The 26,499-nt window shown below is 51.2% G+C and overlaps 2 protein-coding genes across 5 annotated transcripts in view; one reads left to right on the top strand and one right to left on the bottom strand.

The window, feature by feature from the left end:
* On the bottom strand, positions 1-25,327 carry Cimip3 (ciliary microtubule inner protein 3). Of its 4 annotated transcripts, none has more exons than XM_006989028.4 (4): positions 25,194-25,327; positions 24,610-24,815; positions 21,462-21,549; positions 1-529 (listed from the first exon to the last, which is right to left on the bottom strand). In XM_006989028.4, exons 1-4 carry the CDS (start codon positions 25,275-25,277, stop codon positions 188-190), a joined length of 720 nt encoding a protein of 239 aa, XP_006989090.3. In that variant the 5' UTR covers positions 25,278-25,327; the 3' UTR covers positions 1-187. The 4 variants fall into 4 exon arrangements, with proteins under 4 accessions (XP_006989090.3, XP_076413809.1, XP_042121639.2 ...); XM_076557694.1 differs by having other exon boundaries at positions 24,610-24,819; positions 25,194-25,300; XM_042265705.2 differs by lacking the exons at positions 21,462-21,549; positions 24,610-24,815; positions 25,194-25,327 and adding an exon at positions 9,013-9,160.
* The window catches only part of C21H6orf132 (chromosome 21 C6orf132 homolog), a 32,122-nt gene continuing 30,435 nt past the window's right edge, over positions 24,813-26,499 (top strand). The window contains exon 1 of the mRNA XM_042265703.2: positions 24,813-24,970. Coding sequence (XP_042121637.2) covers positions 24,826-24,970 — 145 coding nt within the window. The 5' untranslated portion in view covers positions 24,813-24,825. The remainder of the gene's footprint in view (positions 24,971-26,499) is intronic.

The raw sequence follows: 26,499 nt of genomic DNA, 5'->3' as shown, positions 1-26,499 counted from the left end.
TCCATTTAGACGCCAGGAAAGGAAGGACAAAGTTTATTGCTGTTGAGAAGAAGCTTTCCTCTGCTGTCACAGCACACCTGGCTAGCCCAGGTAAACACTGCTCCTCCAGGAACGAATGGCCTTCCCCTCTGGGACCCAGGACCACGGGGGTGAAGGTGCGGGGTGGGGACTTCCAGATGCCGTGGACTTAGGTACGCCACAAGACCAGGTTGGCTGGAGGAACGTCGAAAAGCTTGCGGGTGTGGTCAGTCTCCCTGCGGTACAGGTAGCCACAGGTGGGTTTCTGCAGGGTGTAGAAAGGGTTCAGAGAGTTGGAGTACTGGGAGGTGTAGAAATGGAACCTGATGTTATCTGGGTTGTGCCCCCGAGGATCCACCACTACTGGAACAAAGGCGGCCACCAGGGACTGCTCTCGGTCTCGTCTCCATGCCTGTGACAGCGGGGGTGGCAGCGGTGACGGCGGCGTCTTCACCTTTTTGTCTGATGGCATCTTTTGCCCATGGCTGGGGGTTGAGGATTTTTGTGAGTCCTAAGAAGAGAAAATAAAGGAGAAAGTTGCCAGGTCTGAAAGCTGGGGAACCGGACGTTGATTTGGTTTGCTAAAGCCAGGGCCGGAAGGAAAATGTGCCCCTTGCAGTGACCCCAGAGCCCCCCTGGAACGCAGTTCTACTGGCCAAGATTCTAGAACAGGGAAAAGAACCCTGGAACAGATGGAACTTCCCTGCTCCTGCGGACTTCTGCCAGAAGGCGGGGAACCTGGATGCTGCCTTCAATGCCTCTCCTCCCTACAGCCAATCACCCCTCCTCCCCAGGGCCATTGGAGCAGTGCTCCCCACTCCTGACACTCTACCAGGCCTTCATCCTCTTCCTCCTGAAGGATCACCCTCTTCCACCTCTTGTCTTTCCCACTCACTCCAGAAGGTACTTTCTGTATTAATAGCTAAATAATCCAGAAGTTCTCAAAGCACCTTTCATGTCTACTACCTGGAAAATAAATCCTGAAGCTTCCAGCCTAGAATGCAAGATGTTTAATAGAGATGTGGCGCCATCTCCCCACCTTCCACCGTCCCTCTACCCGCCGTGTGTCGTGCCACGGTGGACTGTCACCCAGACCACACTTCATCCTTCCAGACCCTCCGGATCGTTAGAGAATCCCCTCCGCGCAGGCCGGCACAAGCTGTCTTGCTCACTGTCTGTAGGCAGACCCCTTACCCGTGACATAGAAGCCTCGAAAATCCTGTTTCTTTGCTCCAGACCAAAGCATTTAGAGAGTGCTCAGTAAATGCGCTTCCCCTCAACTGAATTCCAGTATAGGGCAGTCCAGCTTCCAAGCCGCTGGCCCAGTTCTGTTTTAGAACCTCTCATTGTTACCAAAGGTGTGTCCTTTCTACCTCGGCCCACCTCCCCTCAACCTCTGCCCTTGACTGATCGGGGGCCGCCCACTTCTACAAGTCCCCCATTGTCACATTGGTCACACGTACTGACAATGTTTACCCTCTGCTGTCTATCACCCTTCTTGACTCTCTATGATGGAACTGCTTTGCTCCTTGAAGCCCCCCAATATCTTCCAGGGACCAAGTGTCCATTTTATTTACTTAAGTGTTTATGGGTTTGGTTTGGTTTTTGCTTTCTGAATTGAGTTCTCTTGTAGCCCAGGCTGACTTCAAACTCAGTGGGGTAGCCCAAAGGTAGCCTTGAATTCCTCATCCCCCTATTTCTACCTCCTAAGACCCTTTTTTCTTACAGACTTACAGAGTCAAAACAATCCAAAACCTAGGCTGCCTGCAGGTGACCATCCACCAGAGTGCATCAGGGTACTTGAGTTCTGTCCCCAGGGCTTCCACTACCAACTATTTTCTCTCTGCCCAGCCTCAGGGCTCAGAAAAGCCCTGATGATGTAGTTAGGGAAGGTAGAGTCCTCCTACAGAACCCCCTGGCTCAAGTCAGGATAGAACTTTGCTTCTGATTTACAAACTACTTTCCCAGGCAACACATGACTGTACAAGGCCCCCATTTCTCCTTTTTGAAATTCTCCCCATCTTCCCCGGGCAGGCAGCTCTGTCTACTGCCTTCCTCTCCATGGAATGTTGTCCCAAGTCTGCCACAGCCCGCACCCCATCCTTTGCTCTCCGTCACTCCCAAAGATGAGCACCACACCCAATCTTGGGCAGACCCCCATTACCTCACTTAACCTTGTCTTCCACAGTCTTTAGAGGAAGGATATTTTCTTTCACGTTCTTGAGTTTGACCAGAGAGAGGATCTCTGGACCCCCTCTAGCCTATCTGTGGTGGAATATGTTGGGAACTGCATGCTGGCAATGGGATCAGAGGCAGAAACGGCCTACAGAAATAATCCTTGTTCTTACGTGACTATGGGTGAGGACCAGCCAGCCCACCATGAGAAGGTGACAAGTCGTACCCTGCTGAGGTAAGGCACTGACCAAACCACCTACGTAAACCCCCCCCCCAGTCAGTCTCTCAGCAAGATGAAATTTGGACATGAGTCCTCTGTCTTCTCCTCTACATGAATAGAATCACAGTCTGTCCCTCAGCATCTTGTCTCATGACTTAACTCTCCTGCTGCGTGGTGAGCAGCTGGACCTGGATCTGCTCACATTCCCGAGATGTTGTCCTTTTCCAGGAGGGACTAAGGTAGGTACATACTTTTTTAAAAGTTGTAAACTAGGCCTGGAGGAATGGCTCAATGGTTAAGAGCACCTGCTGCTCTTCCAGAGGATCCAAGTTCTGCTTCCAGCAGCTCGCAACCGTCTGTAACTCCAGCTCCAGAGGATTCTACGGCACCCTCTCCTGGCCTCCACAGGCACCTTCATATACATGCACACACACGCGTGTGCGCACACACACACACACACACACACGTGTACACATGTGCACACACACGCACACACAATACACATAATAAAACTGAGTATTTGACAACTAAAGGAAGCTGTAAGCCTCCCCAGGGGCCGCACTAATCTTAGCACTTGGCAGATGGAGACAGGAAGGTGAGGCGCTCAATCACCCTTGCCGCAGCTAAACAGTGAGTCTAAAGCCCCAGGATACATGAGACTCTTCCTCCAAAAACAAAACCAAGCCTTTAACCCAGCACTCGGGAGGCAGAGGCAGGTGGATCTCTGTGAGTTCAAGGCCAGCCTAGTCTACAGAGCAAGATCCAAGACAGGCACCAAAGCTACACAGAGAAACCTGTCTCAAACAAAAACAAAAACAAAAAACAAAACCCAAGAGAAGTCATCACCCTGAGACTTCTGGACAGTTCGGGAGACTGCCGCCAGGGCTGACAGAGGCAAATGCTTCAGAACGTGTGGGGAGCTGACAAAGACCCCACAGTAGGAAGGATAAGGCATTTTGTGACAGACTCGAGCATCTGCTGTGGTGGTTGGAACGAGAACGGCCCCCACGGGCTCATAGGTTTGAGTGCTTGGTCCCCAGTTGGCGGAACTGTCTGGGAAGAATCAGGAGGTGTGGCCTTGCTGGAGGAGGTGTGTCACCATTCTAGTTGGCTCTCCTGTTGCCTCACGGTTGTCTTAACAGGGAAGCTCGCAGCCACTGCTCCAGCGTCATGCCTGCCTGCTGTTGCCAGGCTTACCACCATGATGGTTATGGACTCTAACCCCCAACGCAGTAAGCCCAATAAACTCTTCCTTCTCTGTTTCCTTGTCATAGAGTCTCTTCACAGCAGTAGAAAAGTAACCTAGACACCTACCAAGTACCAGGCATTCGCCACTCAAATGTCAGTCACCTCTGCCAAAGCACCTAAGAGACACGTGAGATGTTAACCCCATTTTTCTAATGCTGAAGCAGATGCTCACGGGTATCTACGCTATCATCAGTTGGCGCTCACAGTTTGTGACAAAGCACAGAATGCTTTTCAGAATTCTCACAACTGACTTACACAAGAGCCAGAATTCCAACACAGCCTTCACTCTTTGCCTCAGCTCAGGGCCTGGGCCCACCTGCTCTGGGCCCACCTGCTCTGGGTCCTCCTGCTCTGGGCCCACCTGCTCTGGGCCCACCTGCTCTGGTCCCCCTCCTGCTCTGGTCCCCCACCTGCTCTGGGTCCTCCTGCTCTGAGCCCACCTGCTCTGGCCTCACCTGCTCTGGGCCCACCTGCTCTGGCCTCACCTGCTCTGGCCTCACCTGCTCTGGGCCCACCTGCTCTAGTCCCCCACCTGCTCTGGGCCCACCTGCTCTGGTCCCCCACCTGCTCTGGCCTCACCTGCTCTGGGCCCACTTGCTCTGGGCCCACCTGCTCTGGTCCCCCACCTGCTCTGGCCTCACCTGCTCTGGTCCCCCACCTGCTCTGGGCTCACCTGCTCTGGTCCCCCACCTGCTCTGGTCCCCCACCTGCTCTGGTCCCCCACCTGCTCTGGGCTCCCACCTGCTCTGGGCCCACCTGCTCTGGGTCCTTCTGCTCTGGTCTCACCTGCCCTGGGCCCACCTGCTCTTGGCTCACCTGCTCTGGGCCCACCTGCTCTTGGCTCACCTGCTCTGGGCTCACCTGCTCTGGGCCCACCTGCTCTGGGCTCACCTGCTCTGGGCTCACCTGCTCTGGGCCCACCTGCTCTGGGCTCACCTGCTGTGGTCCCCCACCTGCTGTGGTCCCCCACCTGCTCTGGGCCCACCTGCTCTGGCCTTACCTGCTCTGGTCCCCCACCTGCTCTGGGCTCACCTGCTCTGGTCCCCCACCTGCTCTGGCCCACCTGCTCTGGCCTCACCTGCTCTGGACCCTCACCTGAAGGCTCTGCCCTAGATACTGCTGCTGCCGCCACATGCAAGGGCCTTGCTACATCCAGAGAATGGCTCCGACAGAAACTGGGGCAGGAGGACAGTTCAGGGGAGGTAGAGAAAATAGAAGAGAGGAAGAAAGAAGAGAAAAAGGAAGGGGAGGAGGTTGCCAGGGAGCTGGCTCATCCGTTGGGAAGGTTTGATCTTCTTCCGAAGGACTCCAGTTTGACTCGCAGCAACCATGCTGGATGGCTCACAACCACCTGTAACTCCAGCCTCGGAGATCCAACACTCTCTCCCGGACTCTGGAGTGCCTGCTTCCACGTGACGTACACACATACACGTAAGTGAAATAAAAGGAAATCAAGAGAGAGAGCAAGAACACAAGCGGGGGGAGGAGGAAGGAGGAAGAGAGAGCTCATGGCCAAGCCTTGCCCGGCCCCTCCCAGGGGCCAAGCTGGGCAGGCTCTGGGTGACTGACTCAGTGGGCTGAGAACGCCCATTCCCTGCCCGGGCCCCAGCACAGCCAGCACTGAAGGGAGGCTGGGCCCTGGCAGCAGAGTTTCCGGTTAGCACCAGTTTCGTTAGCTCCTTCCCATCATGCCCTTCTTACTTTGGGGGTGGGGGTGATTAGAGAGAGATCCCTCAGTGCTCGGGGGAGCCCCACACCCACCCCACCAAGAATTCTCACTGCCCAGGATCAGCAATGCCAGGGTTGAGGCCTGGTTCAGAGCCGGAGGGCGACACTGTAAAGGTGTCACACCTCTCATTCCAGAGTCCAGTGACCTTGAAGGGCAAGGGGGGAGGGACACGGCCCCTCCCTTCCCTTTGGGACCCCCTTCCATTTCCAAGCTAGAGTCCAAAGTGGGGATCCAGACAGAACGCTCCCTCCCTCGGTGCCACAAGCAGCCCCAGAGGCCTCTGGGATGCACCTGTCGGCATGTGTTTGTCTCCTGTGTCAGGATTCAGAACGGGCTGGGGCTGGATGAGAAAGTCCTCTGGGGCTGAGACGTGCCCTCCAGTGCATAAGAGCACTTGTGCAGACATAGGTACCGGAATTCAGATCCCAGGGAAAAGCCAGGGCAGACACACACACACACACACACACACACACACACACACACACACACACACACACACACCAGCACTGTGGAGGGCAGAGTTGGGAGCTACTGACCACTTCCAGCCTAGCTAGCTCCAGGCTCAGTGAGAGACCCTGTCTCAAGGGATTAAGGCAGAGTGTGATAGAGAAGGACACCATACCTGTTCCTTTAGCCTCTGTGTGCACACAGGCACACATATGCCTACACCCATGTGCACATATGCCACACACAGACACACACACACACACACACACACAAATTAAAGAAAAAAGAGAAAAAAACCTGACTTTCTGAGTAGGGTAAGCCCTCCTGTGGTTTTGGGGTACGTCTTCTAGGAAGGCACTCTGGCCTTGCAAGTCCTCAGGCCCATGGGTACATGGCCTGGTCTGGCCCGAGCCTGGGTACCACAGCTTGGAAAGCCAATTCCACACCAGCCGAGAACTTTTTTAAATCTGCATTACTGATGACTGACCCCAGGGTCTTGCTTTTTCTAGGTGAGTGCTCTAACCACTGGAATACACTCTCAGCCCTGATCCAGGCCTAGATTCAGCCATTAGTATCTCACATTCTGGTAGCCAGCCTTGTGCCCTGATGAAATGCTAATGGCATCGGGATGAGGCATCTGGGAGTCCGCCCAGGGCACCTGCTGCTGTGGAATGTGTCAGGGCTCTGCAGTTTGCAGGCTGAGCTCTGGCCTGTCTCGGCTCTTCTGCAACAGGGGCAAAATACGACCATCAGCCTCACCAACTTGTCGTGGAGTGAGACAGGGGGCACTACTGGAGAAATGCAGGGTGCACTGTGATTAAATTGGCACATAGCGTGGCATCCTTACCAAAGTGTGCTGCCTTGCCCCCGGGCAGAGGGGCTCTAAAGACAGCGGGTGGCAAGGCCAGATTCCTTACAAGGCTGGGTGATGTAGATATAACCAACCGTCTTATTAAATAAGAAACACAGAAACAGGGCTGGAGAGATGGCTCAGAGGTTAAGAGCACTGGCTGTTCTTCCAGAGGTCATGAGTTCAATTCCCAGCAACCACATGGTGGCTCACAACCACCTGTAATGAGATCTGGCACCCTCTTCTGGCTTGAAGGGATATATGCAAGCAGAACACTGTATACATAATAAATAAATAAATCTTAAAAAAAAAAAAAAAGAAAAAAGAAACACAGAAACAATGTAAAAGAGAAAGCCAAGAGGTCAGAGCTCAGAGCTAAAATCTCACCCTTCCTCCTGCTATGTCCCAGCTTCTCGAAAGAGAGCTATTTCCTGTGTGTAAGTCGTTTTTTTTCTAGTCATTCTGCCTTCTCATTGGTTGCAAACCCAAACACGTGACTGCCTCGTCACTGTCTGTATGTACAGCCCCCCCAGGTCATAAAGGCATATGTCTCCAATGCTGGCTGTATCCCTGAACACACAAAGATCTATGGGATTAAAGGCATGTGCCACCACCGCCACACTCTTGCTATGGCTCTAATAGCTCTGACCCCCCGGCAACTTTATTTATTAACATACAATCAAAATCACATTTCAGTACAATTAGAATACCACCACATTTCCCCTTTTCTATTTTAATAAAAAGGGAAAAAAAAGCAAAAGGTTATAACTAACAAAAGAAAAACTATATACAAAAGTACAATAACTATATACAATATATACAAGCAATAAATACCTAAACAGGTATTTGACAAATCAGAGAAAATAATTCCATTATCTATCCTATTTTGGTAAATCCAAGATGTATCTAATGCACTTTCTATCCTAATTAATTTTCAACTATAACTAACTAATCTTCAACCATAACTAACTAATCTTCAACTCCCTCAGAGACCCAAGAAGGGAATAATATTAGCTAACAAAAATAAAAACAGGAAGTGCATGCAAGCAACTTCCAAAAAATTTGTGAGTTGACAGAAACAGCCAGCTGCCTGGGCAGTCACCTGAAGTTTATGTTCCTTCTCAGGTCTTTGATGTGGTTGAAAACTAGATAGTTGTAATTTCCTCAGTTATGATAAAAGATAAGTTAGATATAAAACCTTAAACTCACAAATATAAGATAGATAGGACATCTTCTTTAATATTGTAACTGTAATTCTTGCTCGATAATTGTTTTGTTATATGTAATTTTACCATGTTAAAGTTAAAACATTCCTTTTTAAAAAAAAGAAAAAAAGGGGAAGTGCTGTGGATTTTGCTCTATATAAATAAAACACTGATGGCCAGTGACCAGGCAGGAAGTAGGTTGCCAGGCAGGAAGTAGGTGGGACAAGGAGAGAGAAGAATTCTGGGAAGCGGAAGGCTGAGGGGAGAGACACTGCAGCCACCGCCAGGACAAGCAGCATGTAAAGACTCTGGTAAGCCACCAGCCACATGGCAAGGTATAGATTTATAAAAATGGGTTAATTTAAGATAAAAGAACAGTTAGCAAGAAGCCTGCCACAGCCATACAGTTTATAAGTGATATAAGCGTCTGAGTGATTATTTTATAAGTGGATTGTGGGACTGCGGGGCTTGGGGAACCTGGAGAGAACCCTCCCGCAACAGGGTGACCCAGGGTCCAGGGCTAGCTGCCCATTCAAATGGTAGTCCTCCCCCCACACCAGCTGAGTATAACCTCTGAGTCCATTATAATACTCTATACTTGTTTCCCCTTTGTAAAGTAAGAAGACACTCAGGGCCAGTGACAGGGCTCCACAGACAAGGGTGCTTATGGCTGAGCCTGAGACCCTGAGTTTGATTTCCAGTACCCACATGGGTAGAAGGAGAGAACCAACTTCTGCAAATTGTCTGTGACTTCCTTACATGTGCTGTGGCATACACACACACACACACACACACACACACACACACACACACACACACACACGTAACTAGATTTAAGCACTAACTTAACAGACTTGTCTAGGAGATGCTAAGTGAAAAGTCTGGAAGGCATACTGCAGAATCCAAGTGTAAAGGGATCAGAGGAACTGGGTGGGAGTGTTCTCCTCTGCCCCCTGCAAAAGACAACAGAGGCCCTCGGGAAGGGAACAAGTCAAGCAGTGACCCTGTAACCCAGCTCCAGGACCACAAGGGGACCTGGACGGGGCCGTCATCTCCCTCACGCCATTTCAATTGCTCGTGACCTCGGACTGCCCAGCCCCAGCCCCCAATGTCATCTCACTTTCAACATCCTTGACCAGGGCCTTCCTTGATGGTGATGGGACTTGCGGTGGTCGGGGCTCCAGCGGCACCCAGGGAGTCTTGGGAGGGCACTGAGGGTGCCAAGGTGAGGGGCCCTTGTGTGGGGCTTGGGACATTGTGATGTCTCCTTACAACATAAACCTCTGTCTTCCCAAGGAGACCCAGGTGCGGGGCCTGGGAAGGCCTTTTGGCTTTGATGTTCTCCCTCTTCACGTGTACCCTTAGAACCCCGCAGAGTGGACAGTGGGGCAAGACATTCCTGCTCTATCAGGTCCCCCGTGTGTCCCAAGAAGTCACCGGCAGAGAGGAAACAGACCCGCTCTCTTTCTTTTGGTTGGTTGTTGTTGTTTCGAAGATAGTGTATTTATTTTATGTGTATGAGTATTTTGCCTGTATGTATGTGACCACAGAGAAGCCGGAAGAGGGCAGCAGGTCCCCCGGAACTGGAGTTACAGCGGTAACAGGAAGCCACCACTTGGGTGCCGGGAACTGAACCCTGTCAGCAAGTGCTCTTAACCACAGAGCCATCTCTCCAGCCCTGAACACTGTTGTTAGGGACAGGCTCCCATCTAGCCCAGGCTGCCTTCAAACTTGCTACACTGGTCCCTTAAACCCTTGATCCCCCTGGTGAGCTGGTGTCTCTCTCCTCACCTGTCCACACACCTTCTAAATTATAGACGGAAGACAAGTGCTGGGTCAGCACAAAAACGATCAGGAGGTGGGATGAGGCGTTGCTAGGTGGCTGGGGCATGGACCAGCCCTCCTGACTGCAGCCGTCTCTGCCCCCTCAGCTCCTCCTGTTTCCTTTATTCTATAGCCACCTTCTTAAGCTCGTCCTATTCTGTCCTCAGAGACTATAGATGTGCCTCCTCTAACACTGCTTTGAACCAGAGTCAGAGGTGACGGAATAGAATGCATTGTTGGCTAGACAGCTGCCTTGCTGACTAGGAAGTAGGTGGATGGAGGATGGATGGAGGATGGATGGATGGACAGATGGATGGATGGATGGATGGATGGATGGACGGATGGACGGATGGATGGACGGATGACAGGCACTTGGCTTGCTGACTAGGAAGTAGGTGGATGGAGGATGGATGGATGGATGGATGGATGGATGGATGGATGGACGGACAGATGGATGGATGGACAGATGACAGGTGCTTGGCTTGATGACTAGAAAGTGAGTTGATGGGTGGATGAACAAATGGATAAATGGACAGACAGTTGACTTGTTGGTCAGAAAGTGAGTGGGCAGTTAAGTGGATGAACAGATGGCTAGATGGACAAACAGGTGGATTGCTACCCTAGAAGTAGGCAGATGAGCATACAGATAGATGGGTAGACAGACAGATAGCTGACTAAGAAGTCTAGTGAAAGATGGATTGGCGGGTGGTTGGGCGGGTAGGCAGACAGCTTGCTGGCCGGGAAGTCAATGAGCAGATGGATGGTTGTAGCGAAGAGAACAGATTGTAGCTGAGCCCCACCTTTTGGGTGTGTGGCTCAGAACACACTGATGGACCCTCTTTGCCTCTTTCTCCTCCTGACTGTAAGATGGGTGAACTGAGAGTCTCTTCCTATCAGTCTGGGGCAGAGCTGATAGGACGATGACCAGGCACAAACTCCTCACCGCACAGATACAGCAATCACTGTGTGGGCAGCTGATTGGACTGATGGGTGGGTGGTTGAATGGTCTGCTCTGATCTCATCTTCAAAAACAAGGCCAGGGGCCTGAGGGGTGGCTCAGCAGTGAAGAGCACTGGCTGATCTCCCCGAGGACCAGGATTCAATTCCCAGCACCCAGGTCGCAGCTTAGAACCGGTTGTAACTCCAGACCCAGGTAATGTAACACTCTCTTTGGCCTCCCCATGCACCAGGTGCACAGATGTACATGCAGGCCAAACACACACGCACATTTTTAAAAATATATAAACAAACTTTTTAAAATGTTCCTCCCCATTCGGGTCCCGCCTCCCAGGTACCACACTTGACTGGCACCTCCTGAAACCACACAGCAGGAAGGGACCTGCCTTCTCTTTAGGACCAGGAAGCTCCAAGAGGAGGAGGACAGCCCTGCCTGGCGCCATCTTGCTGCCTGCTGCCTGACTTAGGCTAGTCCCGGCCTTGTTTGTTTTCTTCCTGGCACAGTCAGTGCTGACTATTGGTGGCAGAGAGGACTTTGGGGCCCACAGGCAAACTGGAAGTGGAGGTGTTGATAGCATGTAGGCTGTGCCTAGATCTCTGATGGTAATAACCCCTAATTTCCCAGGAGGCTGGGAGGGGCTGAGCACTGGAAGATGAGTTCCCACTAATCAAAATACTGAGATCTTGGTCAGGAAAAAGGAAGGTGCGAGGGTGGCTTTTCGGCGGGTTGGCCAGGATCTCTGGCCTAAGGGAGGAGGCCTGGCTTTAGTCCTGGGCCTGAAGAAACTTTCAGGGGAGACTGTGAGGCAGAAGAAGGTTTGGGAAAGATGGAGAGGCTGATACTTATAACACCAAGTGGGTGAAGGCTGAGAGCCCAGAGTCCTAGGTGATCGGAGACAAATCCTGATAACCCTGAGACCCAGCTTCCTTTTCGTTCCATGATGTTGCACATTTGAGGGTAGATGTCTTAGTTAGGGCTTTCATTGCTGTGAAGAGACACCATGACCCCAGCACCTCTTATAAAGAAAGCATTTCATTGGGATGGCTCGCCTGGTTTTCAGAGGTTCAGTCCACCATCATCATGACGGAGAGCATGCTGGCGTGCAGGCAGACATGGTACGGGAGAGGTATCTGAGTGTCCTACATCTTGCAGGCAACAGGAAGTCGACTGTCTGAAAAACGGAGCGCAGCATGTGCAGAGTCCTCAAAGCCCACCCCCACAGTGACACATTCACTCCAGCAAGGCCATACCCACCTCAGCAAAGCTACTTCAATGAGATTGTGGGGGCCGATTACATCCCATTGCATATCGAGGCTCTTAGGTGGGGACCCTTACATGACTACCGGACTAGGCTCTGCCAACAGTGTCCTTAGCCCAGCCCATGCCACTTTGCTGTGGAAACGTTACCGGGGTAGTAGCTAGGGACCTCCTCTTAGGAAAGCCTAGCCAGGCAAGCCTTGACTGTTCATTTCACTTGCAAATGTTGTGATGAGTTCAGAAGTGATAGGCAGGTGGTAGGAGCACCTGCCGGGCACACACAAGGCCTGGGACTCCATCCCTAGCATCAGTTCCATAAGGCTGGGCAGTGGTGGCACAGGCTTTTAATCACAGCACTTGGGAGGCAGAGGCAGGTGGATTTCTGAGTTTGAAGCCAGCCTGGCCCATGCCAGTCAGGGCTACCTACATACTATGACACAGACTCTAAATAAGTAAATAAATGCATGCATGCATGAATGAATGAATGATGGCCTCTGCGTTCACTCTTCCTGGGATTGAACGCTCTGACATTTCTCAGCTGTGTGATTTGCACAGATGACTTCATCTCTCTGTGCCAACTCCTAATCTACTTAGAGGAAGGGATAGTAGACTTGCTCTTGATGGCTCCTGGGAAGGACCATGAACTTAGAGCATGGCAGGCCGCTTGGCAGTGTTATGAGTTACCTCCTCCTGTTTCTAAACTGTATACAATGCTCCATCAGTCCTGCCTCCCGGAAGCCTGCTTCTGACTTATGACCTCATTGTATTCATCCTAGAAATTCCCAGAAGGTGAGGGCTGTGGTCCCTCCTCCGCAGTGCTCAGTGGGTGTTTGGGAAAGCTAGGAAGAACCAGCGGGACTCTGGACTGACCCAGAGCACAGGAAGAGCCACCATCCACCCCGCCCCTTGCCTCTCACAGCCTCCAGCCTCCCTGCTGCAGGTGTAGGTGGCTGGAAGTGTCAGAGTACTACCTTGCTCTAAAGACCTGGTTCTGGGACATCGTCCCTACCCTTCTCCACCTGCCTTGTGGCTTGTGCAAACGACTTAATCTCTCTGGTCGTCTATTGTTTTTCCTTTGATATGCCTTAAGTACAGAGGGCTGAGGTGTTCATCCGCTTGGCTTTCCAGCAGATGATCACTCCACGTCCACACTGTATTAATTTTTCGCCTTTATCTCCCCTCTTCAACGGCATCCCTGACCCAGCCAGTCAGCCGGAGGCAAGCATTAATGAACATCTTCTTGCGCGTGTGTTCTTGCAAAACCTACACGGTTGTTTGGTGTACAGGTAGTTTTCATTTGCATAAGTGGTATTGTGTGGTTTAGATCCCGTTCTGTTGTTTGCTTTAGAGTTCTGGTTTCTTCAGAAGATTTTATCCGTCCCTGCAGTTTCGAAGCCCCGATCCAGTTGCTGGGAGAGCATCTAGCTGCTCACTTCTGACCTCTTCCAAGTCCTGCCTGGATGGTGCCCACACCTTCCCTCTGCTTCCGGGGATGGACCTCCATGCCTGCTCTCCACACGAGCGACTTTGCAGCGGCACTACAAACACGTCCTTCCAAACTCCCCCCCATTGTTTTTTAATCACACTTACTTATTTGTGCGTGTGATGTGTGTGTGTGCAAGGGTGCACATGCCACAGCACATATGGAGATCAGGTCAGAGGACGGCTTGTGGGTCTTGCTTCCCCCCTCCCACCACGTAGGCACCGGGGACCAAGTCCAAACCATCAGGCTTGGCTGCGAGGACCTTTACTGGCTGAGCCACCTTGCAGTGCCCTCTTTATTTTTTTTTTTTTTTTTTTTTGAGACAGGGTTTCTCTGTGTAGCTTTGCGCCTCTCCTGGGACTCACTTGGTAGTCCAGGCTGGCCTCGAACTCACAGAGATCCACCTGGCTCTGCCTCCCGAGTGCTGGGATTAAAGGCGTGCGCCACCACCGCCCGGCTGCCCTCTTTATTTTTGAGGCAGGATCTTGAGATGTTGCCAAGGCTGGACTGGAGTGCCTGTACTTGAGTAATCCTTCTGCCTCAGTTCCAGAGTAACTAGGACTGCAGACTTCATCAACAATCAAAGCTTGGGCCTCAACACATTCAACTGCTGAGCTATATCCACACCCTCTTAAAAAAAAAAAAAAAAAAAAAAAGTCCCTTTGAGACAGAGTCTCATTATAGCTGAGGGTGGCTTTGAACTCCACTTAGTGCAAAGGATGACCTTGAATTCCTTGATCTCCCTTCCTCTGCCTCCCAAGTGCTGGGACTGCAGACATGGGCCCCCCACCCCCACCCCCACCCCCGACTCTGGCCTAACTTTCTGTTTTGATATAGGGTCTCGCCAAGTTGTGCTGTGGGATATTGGTACTCTGTGTGAAGATGCGTTTCTGTGATTGGTGTACTAAGAAGCTGAACAGCCAATAGCTAGGCAGGAGAGGGTAGGCGGGACTTCCAAGCAGAGAGAGAACTCTGGGAGGAAGAAAGGTGCCGGATGCTGAGGAAGCAGCGTGAGCAGTATGCAGAGATGAGTAATGAGCCATGAGAGAAGACACAGATTAAAATAAATGGCTTAATTTAAGTCATAAGAGCTGGTGGGACGAGCCTAAGCTAAGGCCGAGATTTCATAGTTAGTAATAAGTCTCGGTGTCATTATTTGGAAGCTGGCTGGCCGGACAGAGAAAGGCTCACTGCAAAGCCGCCCAGGGTGACCTTGGACTCCTTCTGCAGCTTGAGTGACCTTTGATTTTTAATGCTCCTGCCTCACTCTCTCGAGTACCTGCAATCGCAGGCCTGCACTACCAGGCACAGCTCTATTTTTTGAAGTGTACACAGGCACACACAGTCTTTCAGATTGTGGGTAGGTCTCCCTGGCCTTCAAGGTGACCTTGTGGGTGCCTGCTCCAGCCTGCTTGCTGGCCTTGCTGGAATTTTCCTTCTTAGCTACTTTGTTGAATCTACACTGATCTCTCACCGGTTCTTTTTTGTCATTTTTGTTCTGTTTGGTTGGTACCTCTGAGTCCAAAGTTAGTGCAGGGGGCGGGGCAGAGGGCAGGGTGGGGGCAGGGCGGGGGGCACCTGGGCTGAGCACTTGCTGGTGCCTTAACCTACCTTCTCTGAGTCTTGTGACACTCTGAACACTTGCACCTTGCTTTCTACAGGAGCAAGGAAGGCTAGAAGAGGTGACTGTGTGGCCAGAGTCACAATCCTCAAGACATAGCAGAGCCAGGATTAAAACCTAGCCCGTACCCACAAGTCTTCCCCCGGAGTTACAATCCCGCCAAGACAGCTCACGGGAAAAGACAATCAAGGAGCTAGAGCTTTGGTTCATCAGTTAGGCCTGCATGCTGCTCTCCAGGTCAGAGTCCACGTTAGGTTCCCAGCACCCACACTGAGCAGATCACACCACCTGTGACTACGGCTCCAGGGGGATCCGACTCCCTTCTCTGGCCTCTCTGGGCACCCGTGTGCACATGGTGCACCCACAAAGTAAAATACAACAACACGCACCTTTAATGTTAGCATTGGAGAGGCAGTGGCAGGTGGATCTCCGAGTTCAAAGGCCAGCATGGAGCCTGGTCTACAGAAGTTCCAGGCCAGCCAGAGTTGCATTGTGAGACCCTGTGTTAAATATGTGTGTGTGTGTGTGTGTGTGTGTGTGTGTGTGTGTGTGTGTGTGTGCATGTAAGTAGATAAATAGGAAAGTGAACGTCTTCCCAGCACCAAACACAAACTCCCTGGTCAGGGCACACACCAGAAGTCCACACCTCTCCACGCCAGCTAAGCAAGTGTTCCTGAGCCCTGTCAGGAGGAAGCTCACAGCCCAGACTTCCATCCAGCACGGTCACAGAGAGGAGAGAAGTAGACTGAAGTCCCCTCCCCAGACTCCTCCCCCACAGGTCTCCAGGGACTGATCTGAGATAAGATGTCCTCTGCCTGGGAATAAGATCCCGCAGAGACCAGGGGCAGGATGGAGGTGTGCCGAGGACTCCACCAGACTCCCCCATTCAGAGAGAGGTGGGATGGGGTTTCTGGATAGACTGTGACTTCCTGGGCCAGACCCCACCCCACATTCCAGAGCTGGCCAGGTTACAGGTTGCTGACTAATGGCTGAGCAGAGATTAATTACAGGATGGATTTTTGTCTGTGTTGATGGGGTGCCTGCTATTTGGCTGTTCCTTTTACTGGAAGAACAGGCATGTGGTGGTGTTATTAGTTGACTAAGTCCAGGCAAGACAGAGAATTAGGCTCCCGGCCCCTCCCTCTCCTCATGTAACCAAGGATAACCTAGAGTTTATATGCTCCTGCTTCAACCTCTCAAGTGCTAGAATACAAGCGTTCAACTGTCATGTCTGTCTTATATGATGCTGGGGGTTAAACCCAGGGCTCACACATGCCAGGCAAACACTCTACCTACCCGGCCACATCCTCAGCCCCAAAGCAGGCAGGCCCTGACTCCGCTGAGGGAAACTGTTTCCAAAGCCGTTGGACCAACAAAATGAAACTGGGAGTTAGGGATGGGTTCTCTACATTGAACCCGGATCTTCTGTAGACCAGCCCATGCCGGAAAGCAGTGGAGGGAGATGGGTGCTGGGAGAGCCAGCCTAGAATACGCTGACACCCAGACCTCAACCACAAACATCTCTGGCATTCACAGGTCACAGCGGGGCCTCAATGTCCTCTATCCCCAGCCCAGACGCACCCATAGGCAAAGGGGCCAGCCCTGGGAGAGACAGATGGACAAACATTTAAGGGTGCCCGGTGTGTGCCAGGCACTGGGCCGTGTGCTTTGCGCTATGGTCTCCCTAACAACCTCATCGTGGCTCCCGCCCTTCCTCTTGTACCACAGCTGGAGAAACTGACTCAGCATGTCTGCCTTCACATGCCAATCATGCCCAAGCCCATTGTTTTTTAAGTCGTCCCACAGACTGGCAATTATGCCCTTTCTGTTTGCCCTGTGAGCTCACGGGTCCCCACCCTCATCCTCTCCAGCTGACCGGTTGATTGACTAATCAGCTAAGTGACTTCCTTCAGGCCCTCCACCCCTCCTTCCCAGTCACCGTTCCCGGAGCGGTTAGGATAGACATTTGTAACACACCGCTGGTAGGGACTGAGGTGTTGCCAGGTGGCAGAGCCCTTGTAAGCATGAATGAGGGGTTGGATTCCCTTGCACCATCAAGACAGACAAACCCTGTGTTTCCAGTGTCCCTTACCTGCTCAGGAGCCTATGTGGGCATTCTGATAGCCCCTGGCTGTCAGCGACAGCCTCCCAAAAGTTATCGGACATCCTGTTTTGCAGATGAGTCAACTAAGCCTAGAGAGGTTGCTCACATTTTCAGTAAGACCCTCTGGGTAATGTCAGTGATGAAGGCTCGGCGGATAAAGGCACTTGCTGCCCACTCTTCCAACCTGAGTTCCGTCCCCAGGACCCGCATGAGAGGAGGAAAGAGTCACCTCTCTGAGTTGTCCTCTGACTCCACACTTGCCCTGTGGCATGCTCTGCTGCAGCCACCGCCCCTCCCCCAACAAATACAGTGTAATTTTAAAATAAAATAAATGGGGCAGGGGATGGCTCGGCAGTTGAGGGCACTTGTTGCTCTCCCAGAGGACCTGGGTTCAATTCCCAGCACCCACATGGTGGCTCACAACCACCCTCTTCTGACCTCTAAGGGGATCAGGCATACATATGGTGCACACACATGCAGGCAAAACACTTACACACATAAATAAATAAATCTAAAAATTTGCTGGGCAGTGGTGGCACACGCCTTTAATCCCAGCACTCGGGAGGCAGGTGGATCTCTGTTCAAGGTCAGCCTGGTCTACAGAGCGAGTTCCAGGAAAGGCTCCAAAAGCTACACAGAGAAACCCTGTCTTGAAAAACACAAAAACAAAACAAAAATCTAAAAAATTTTAAATAAATAAATAAAATAAAAGAGACCAAGGGATTCGGAAACTGGCAGTTCATGGACCGCACCAGACCCTTCTAGTCCAAGATCTCTACCTGCTTTTATGTATCTGTTTGTTAATTTACCGAAGCTGTAAATTTGCTGAAGGCTGGCCTTCAACTTGTTCCCTGGCCAAGGGTGACTTTGAACACCTGATCGCCCTGCCTCCATCTCTCACAAGTGCCTTGTGAGATTAACAGTGTGCAACACCACACTGGCTTTGTTTTCATTTTAATTTTTGAGACAGGGTCACACTGTGTAGCTGGCCTGGAACTCACTGTGTAGACCAGGATGGCCTGGAGCTCAGAGAGATTCCCGAGTGTGGGATTAAAGGTGTGCATCACCTGAGCAGCTGTTTCTTACTTTAAAATGGAAGTACGAGCCGGGCGGTGGTGGCGGCGCACGCCTTTAGTCCCAGCACTCGGGAGGCAGAGGCAGGCGGATCTCTGTGAGTTCGAGGCCAGCCTGGTCTCCAAAGCGAGTTCCAGGAAAGGCGCAAAGCTACACAGAGAAACCCTGTCTCAAAAAACCAAAATAAATAAATAAATAAATAAAATAAAATGGAAGTACGTTTAGATGAGGTAAACTTTCTGGAAAGTCTCCCTCCCCTTGGCCTCCTCCCTCAGTAAACACTTTTACTAGGTTTTAATTTATGTTTTCAAAGTTTCTCTGTGCCAACAAAAACAAATGAGAGCATACCTCCCTGTCCCTCTGCCCTCCCACAGCAGCCGGCCGGCCTCTGCTGCGCAGCGCTGGCTGAGACTTTGTTGTCGGGTCTCGGAGATGCCTGGGTCGGGTCGGCAGGCTTACCCGTTTCTCTTCCTTTCCCCAGACGGTATTTTACCGTGTTAGCCCTGCTGGTCTTGAACTCCGGGCTCCAGTGTTCCTCTACCCTTAGCCTACAGAGTGACTGGAACTACAGGATGTATCACTGTCCCCAGAGAGTGACATTTTGATCTCATTGTGTTGATATGCCATAATTTATTCAACCAGCTGTCTTCTGGTGGGCATTTGGTTGTATCTGATTATTTCAAGTACCTTTCTTATTTTAATTTTAATTTGTTTTTGTTTTTTGAGACAGGGTTTCTCTGTGTAGCTTTGTGCCTTTTCTGGAGCTCACTTGGTAGCCCAGGCTGGCCTCGAACTCACAGAGATCCACCTGACTCTGCCTCCCGAGTGCTGGGATTAAAGTTGTGAGCCACCAACGCCCGGTTCTTATTTTAATTTTTAAATATATTTTCAATTTATCTTTGGGAGTTTTATACATGTATACAACATATTTTCATCATATCCACGCCCTTTTTCATTTTAATATGTGTGCAGTATATGTATGTGTGCATGTGCACATGCATGTAGAGTTCAGAGGCTAACTTTAAATGTCTTCCTCAATCATTCTCCACTTTATTTTTTGAGACAGGGTCTACCATTGAACCTGGAATTTACTTTTTCAGCTAGACTGGCTGGCTAGCCAGCTTGTGGGACGGACCCACCGGTCTCTGCCCCACCTCACCCCCGGCACTGGATTACAGCTGCACACCACTGTGCCTGCCTTTTATGTAGGTGCTGGCGATCTGAACTCAGGTCACGCGCTTGCACAGAAAACACTTTACCCACTGAGGCACATGTCCAGGCCCCCAGCTGGTTTTCGTAGCCCTCTAGACTCTGGACAGCCTTATTGTTGGATCCACACCAACTCCCCACTCCATCTTTCCCGACCCCTGCAGATACTTCCTATGTGCTCTCCCTTAGTGCCCAGCCCACTGTCTCCAATCTTTCCTCCTCCTCTTTCACATTTATTTCACCAGGGCTAGGCTCACCTTGGCTCTGCCTGTTTCCCCAAATAGCAACCGAGACTCAGAAACCAGGTCTTGGATTCATCTGGGTCCTTCACAGTCGGGGGCTGGGCACACAATAGTTTTCAGGGCATTAAGTATGCAGTGGGTGTCATACATGATTGGAGCTATGGATGGTGGCTCTGCCAGGCCACGTGCTGGATCTAAGAGCCCAGTAGCTACCCAGAGCAAGAGAGACCGCATGTCTCATAGGTCTCTAAGAACAAAGCCTCTGTCCTATGCCTAAGTGTCTAGAGTACTTGGGTGGGTCATGATGATGTCCACGATCTGATGGGGATCCTTGTGGGACTGGGGAATCCTTGTGTCCTTTCCATTTGGACAGTAGGGGAAAACATGATGTAAAGACAAAAAGTAAAGGGATGGGAGCCTTCAAGATGGCTCACTAGGTAAAGGTACCTGCTGCCAAGCCTGTGAACTAAATCAATTCCCTGGACCTACATGGTGGACGAGATAAGTGACTTCTACAAGTTGTCCTCTGAGCTCCGCAGGCATTCTGGGCCATGTTTATGCACATACAGGCATGTAAATAAAAGATTTTTAAAAATTCGTAAGTAGTTTGCTTCTTGCTCTTCCAGGGGACCATATTGGTTCCCATTACCCACACCTGGTGGTTCAAAACCGCCTGTCTCTCTGGCTCCAGGGGATCTGATGTCCTCTTCTGGCCTTGTAGGCATTCACATACAGGTTGTACACACAGACAAATATCTTTTTTTTTTTTTTTCTTTTTGGTTTTTCGAGACAGGGTTTCTCTGTGTAGCTTTGTGCCTTTCCTGGATCTCGCTCTGTAGACCAGGCTGGCCTCGAACTCACAAAGATCCGCCTGCCTCTGCCTCCCGAGTGCTGGGATTAAAGGTGTGCGCCACCACCGCCGGGCACAGACAAATATCTTAACTGAAAAGAAGGATTATGGGTCACATGGCTCTGTGCACTGTTCTAGCTGGACTCTGCTGTCTCGGTGACATCTGTCTTCCTGCACAGGCCAGCTCCAATCTCCATTTTTAGAAACCTTCCTGGACTGGCCAGGGCCTGTTGACCTCTGCTCCTGTGACCTGCTCTACGTGTCGGTGACAGCCACTGCAGAGTTGTCCTTAGTCATTCCCAGTCTGCCTCCTCCAGTCACACAAGCCCGTCTTCCTGCTGAGATCTCAAGATCCTTGTGGGATAAGAAAGTAAAAAAAACGACCTTACTCTCTCAGTGACCACTTTACCTAGTCACTACGTGGCCACAGAGAGGTCCTCCATGGGTTCTGTGTCTCAGGACTGCTGTGGTCCTGGAGGGGACAGTGTTGACCACAGGCAGGCCTCTGGCCACAGAAACATTTGGAGAATACAAGTTTTTAAAATTGTTTTTTCTGGTTTTTATTGTTGCTTCTTGTTTATTTGTTTTGAGACAGGGCCTCAGGTAGCCCAGGCTGGCCTGGCACTTACAGTGAAGCCAACTCCTGATCCTCCTGCCTCCACCTCTTGTACCACTGCACTTGATTTATGTGGTACAGGGGAATCGAACCCAAAACCTTGTGCTTGGTAGGCAAGCACTCTACCAACTGAGTGACACCCTCAGTTCCTATGAAGTTTTTTAAAATGACCCTCACCCCAGGGTTGAGACTGTAGCTCAGTGTAGAGCCTTTTCCTAGCACATCTAGCATGTTTGAGGTCCTGGGTTCTATTCCCAACACTACCAAAAACCTTAAGCCCATTCCATCCTCCTATGCCAAGTGTTACTCCACCCCTGCCCATCTGGTTTACCTGGAAAACAGTGTCCGCACAGCAGCAAGCCCCGAAGGCATGGCCCTTCTTGTCTCTTGAAGCTGAAGGGGACTTCTCAGAAATGTCACTGTCACGGAAAGCAAACAGGCAGAGAACTGTTAAATTAGAGACTAAAGGGGCAGGATGACAAATGGCCATGTGTGGCTCTTGACTGCATTGTGGGCAAAGAACTGAAAAAAAGAGACATTTGAGGGAGAGAGACAGTTCCAATAGAGAGTGGACAGTGAATGTGTGTTAGTGTCAGACGTGTGTGTGTGTGTGTGTGTGTGTGTGTGTGTGTGCAGGGTATATGTGTACATGTGCATTCAGGTGTATGTACGCTTATGTGGGTGCATGTCGGAGCAGATAATACTGTTGCATGTCTTCCACCGTCATAGTTGACATTACCAGTTTTTTGGGTTTTTTTTCATTTTTAAAATTACATTTTTTAGCCAGATGTGGTGGCACACACCTTTAATCCCAGCTCTGGGAAGGCTGAGGCAGGTGAATCTCTGTGAGTTGGAGGTTAGCCCGGTCTACAGAGTGAGTTTGAGTTCTAGAGTGGCCAGGGCTGTGCAGAGCGACTGGGGACGAAACCCAGAGCCCTGCACTAAGCTGTGTCCCTGTCTTATTTTTTTTTTTATTTATTTTTAGATAGAGTCTTGCTAAGTTTCCCAAGCTAGACTTGAACTGTCTTTGTAAGCCAGATAGTTCTAAATCAGACACCCTCCTGCTTCAGCCTCAAAAACAGCAGGAACTACAAGGCAAATCTACCAGCCTGGCTCCAGATTTTTGTTTGTTTGTTTGTTTTTTGTTTTTTTAGAGACAGGGTTTCTCTGTGTAGCTTTGCTCCTTTTCTGGAACTCACTCTGTAGCCCAGGCTGGCCTTGAACTCACAGAGATCCACCTGCCTCTGCCTCCCAAGTACTGGGATTAAAGGTGTGTGCCACCACCGTCCGGCCCAGATATGTTTTTAAGGTTTTATTTATGGGTCTGGAGAGTTGGCTCTGAGGTTAAGAGCACTTGTTCTTGCAAAGGACTCAAGTTCAATTCCCACCACCCACACAGTGGCTCAGAACCATTTGTAACTCTAGTGTCAGCAGATCCGATGTCCTCTTCAGACCTCCAAAGGCACCAGGTAAACATGTGGTGTACGCATAACATACAGGAAAAACACTCATGCACATATAACAATAATAAAAATTTTTTCCCCAGAACTGAGGACCAAACCCAGGGCCTTGCATTTGCTAGGCAAGCGCTCTACCACTGAGCTAAACCCCCAACCTGACAATAATAAAATTTTTTAAAGATTTTTTTTTTATACCTGGCCTGGTGATGCATGCCTTTAATTCCAACACTCTGGAAGCAGAGGCAGATATATCTCTGTGAGCCCAAGGCCAGTCTTTGTACCTACACCAAGTTCTAGGCCAGCCAGAGATACACAGTAAAACCCTGTCTCCAAAAAATATTTTTAAAATTTTATGTGTATGAATTTTTGCGCACACGTATGTATGTGCATCACATGCATGCAGTGCACTTTGAGGCCAGAAGGGGGCATCAGATCCCCTGTACCTGGAAGTACAGATTATTGTCCACTGCCGTGTGGGTGCTGAGAACTGAACCTAGGTCCTCAGGAAGAGCAGCCAGTGCTCTTCAGAGCCTTCTCCAGGCCCCCAAATCTGGTTTTTAAAAACTGCATTCACAGTCGGGCATGCAGTACACCTTTAATCCCAGTACTTGAGAGGCAAAGGCAGGCAGATCTCTATGAATTCAAAGTCAGCTTGGTTTGTGTAGAAAGTTTCAGGCCAGCCAAAGCTACATAGTAAGATCCTGTCTCGAAATGATAATATAAGAAAAAGAATCTGCTGTCTACAAAAAAAAAAAAAAAAAAAAAAAACCCGCCAACATTCCCAATGCTATGTTCAGGCCATGACGTGGTCAATTGTACCAAGGGACTGACTACAGTGTGGTGACCTGCACAAGATTCACCAGATGAAGCTAGCTAACTGTCCAGCAGGCAGAAATAACTAGACCCAACAGATTCAAAAAAAAAAAAAAAAAAAAGGATGGGTCTTGGTGATACACACTTTTAATCCCAGCATTCTGGAGGCAGAGCCAGGTGGATCTCTGTGAGTTTGAGGCCAGTCTGGGCTACAGAGTGAGTTCCAGGACAGGTTCCAAAACTACACAGAGAAAGAAACCCTGTCTCAAAAAAAAAGGGGGGGCGGTGGACTGAAGGGGAGGAAGGATGGCCTGGGGTTGTTGGGGGGGTGAAGAGAGAGAGTTTGCATGGATATGCTCAAGATGTTTATATGTATGGAACTGTCAAAGGTTTCATAAAAGATGATTTTATTAAACATACATTAAGCCAGGCTTGGTGGCCCAAGCCTTTAATCCCAGCACTTGGGAGGCAGAGGCAAGAATATGTCTGTTAGTTCGAGGCCAGCCTGATCTACATATCAAATTTCAGGACGGCAAGGCTACGTAATAGAAAGATCTTGCCCACTATATGTAAGATATTAATATGTGTATTTATTAAAATCTCCTTCTCTTTGGAGCCGTAGCCATGAGGACAGTTTCTTCCTGTGTTCTCAAGAGTGAGTGGTACAGAGATTTTGCAATGATAGCCGGCCTGTAACTTCCTGTGTAGACCAGGTTGGCCTCGAACTTAAGACTATACTCCTGCCTCTGTCTTGCAAGTGTTTTTTCTTGCTTGCATCACCTTGTGGAACCCTGCTCGTTACCTTTTTGCTATTTTACAGGCATCGCTTGTATTCATCAAAGTCTCCTGCCCACGTGTCAGAGGGTCCACAGGATGTGTTAGCCCGTGCTTGTTGGGCCGGGTAGGTCCCTTTTCTGGGACACAAGAACCACGTCTAACCTGCCCACCCCGATCTGCTCAGGAACGGCCCACAGAAGTAAGGAACTCGCCCCAGGCCTTTCCTGGCCCAGGGAAAAGGTGGTGGACTGGGCGGGCCGTGGGGAACCCGGGGCAGGGGGTGGCTCTTCTCCCAGGCAGGGCGTGGGCCGGGCGAGGTCCTCAGCCCTGCGCACCGTGCCAACAATGGGCTGTTGTAGAAGGAGGCAGGAATGTGGCCCGAGGAGTTGGGCGGCGGGGCGGAGCCGGGTCCCAGCGGCAGCCTCTTACCTGTCCAGGTAGCTCGCATTTCCAGGCGAGCGGCGGCGGCGGCGGCGGCGGCGGCGGCGCCCGCACCACCTGTCGTGGGGTGCGCGGGCGGGGAGCGCGGCTGGGGGCCATGGCCTGGTAGTGTCCCCTGCGGAGACGCTGCGGAGTTCAGTCAGGGGCAGGACAGGGCGAGGGAGGGCAGGTCCTTCCCTCGGGGACAGAGAGGCCTGCAGCAGCATGAAAAAGAACCAGACGATGCAGGGGACCTTCAGCAAACTCTTTGGGAAGAAGCATGCCAACCCTGCCACCACGTCCCTCTACGCCACCAACCCACCCTGGATTTTCACCCAAGAGGCCCAGGAGGAGGGGACCAGGGACTTTGGTGAGTGCACCCCGGGGGAGGGGGGCAAGGGAGAACGGATGGCGCCTCCTGCCTCCGGGCTCTGGCGTCACTTGGGCGCTGGGAAGGCGGGCAGGGGCAGGGACACGTTGGAACCTGCGAACCGGCCAAGGAGATGCTGGGAAGGGGGAGGAGGCGCCGCAGCCCGAGTCGGAGAGGCGCAGGGACCCTCTAAAGCGAGGCCGGCGAACCCTGCCGCCCTCACCTGCCATCCCGGCCCCCTTCGCAACCTTGGGTGGGGTTTCTGTTTGTGTGGCCGTCTTTGCTTGTGTCTCCCACCCCGCCGCATATCCGCATTCTCTCTGAGTCAGAAGTGTTCCTGAGATCTAGGCATCTGTCCCTCACCCTTTCCGCTTCCTCTGCCCCGCAGAGAGCCTGCCTCGGGTGCCGGGTGGTTGCTCTGTTTGGGTAAGACAGCCAGCCGCTGCTAACAGGTTGCAGCCCTTTGCAACACAGAATTATTAGTTTTGTTTTGTTTGTTTGGGGGGTGGGGACGGGGGGGGGCAGTGTCCCAGGCTCTTGCCAGGTCCACTTGGGTCTGGGTTGTCTACTGTCTCGGGTTAAACTCAGGTGGGACACTGGAGAGCAGGGAGCCCTTGAGTCAAAGACAGTTGTCTTTACAAACTTCTGGAAACAAACTGGCCCTGCTCCAGGTCTGGCTATAGGTCGCCTTATCTCTCCCTCCATCTACGGTTTGTATACTCTTAGCCCAGGAGAATGGGGGAAATGGTGGACAGGCATTCACTTCGTTTTCGATACGTGAGTGATTCTGGGGTCTCCGAGGGAGACCAAGGTGTGTCACTGGTCGCTCCCTTCATTTTCTTCTTCATCACCCTTGGGGCCACTGTGTGGGGCCACAGAGGACAGTGCAGACTCATTGGTGCTGTCGGTTGTTTGACACCCATATTACTACACTGGGGGCCAGGACCACAACAAGATGCCCCCTGACCCAAAGACCTCTCACCGCAGGCAGACAAAACCAGCAGTGTGCCCTCCTGCCCTTTGGGGTCCTCGGCTGTAAGACAGTCTTCGGGTGCGTGAGGAAGAGAGAAGAGATGCCTCTAAGGGCACCTAGCCTCGGAGTGGAGCGGGAGGGGTGTTCCTGGCAGAGCATAGGCTGCAGCAGAGGAAAGGGAGCCGGGCAGAGTGGGGGTGTGTCGTAGGAACTTGAGGACACCCTTGCAGGCAAGCATGCTCAGGAGTACTCTGTGAGGCCCCAACACCGGGGCCTGAACAGACGTTAATAGCAAACTGTCACTCACCCTTTCCTAGTGCAAGCTCCCGTGAAACGTTTGGTGTCAACTCACTGAGTTTTTGTCTCATGAAAGATACTATTATTGGCTTTCCAGACGAGGACACCAAGGACCAGGGAGGTTACAGAACTTGTTGAAGATCACAAGATTGAAATGGTAGAGCTGCAAACAGATGCTTTTCAGTAGACTAGAGACTTAGAGAGCTGTCACAACCAAGTCTGAGGATTTCTAGCACTCCAGAGTCTCACTGGTGAGAGA

This window comes from Peromyscus maniculatus, chromosome 21 (assembly GCF_049852395.1).
Source record: "Peromyscus maniculatus bairdii isolate BWxNUB_F1_BW_parent chromosome 21, HU_Pman_BW_mat_3.1, whole genome shotgun sequence".
Classification (NCBI taxonomy): Eukaryota; Metazoa; Chordata; class Mammalia; order Rodentia; family Cricetidae; genus Peromyscus; species Peromyscus maniculatus.
This window is presented reverse-complemented; position numbering and strand designations above follow the sequence as displayed.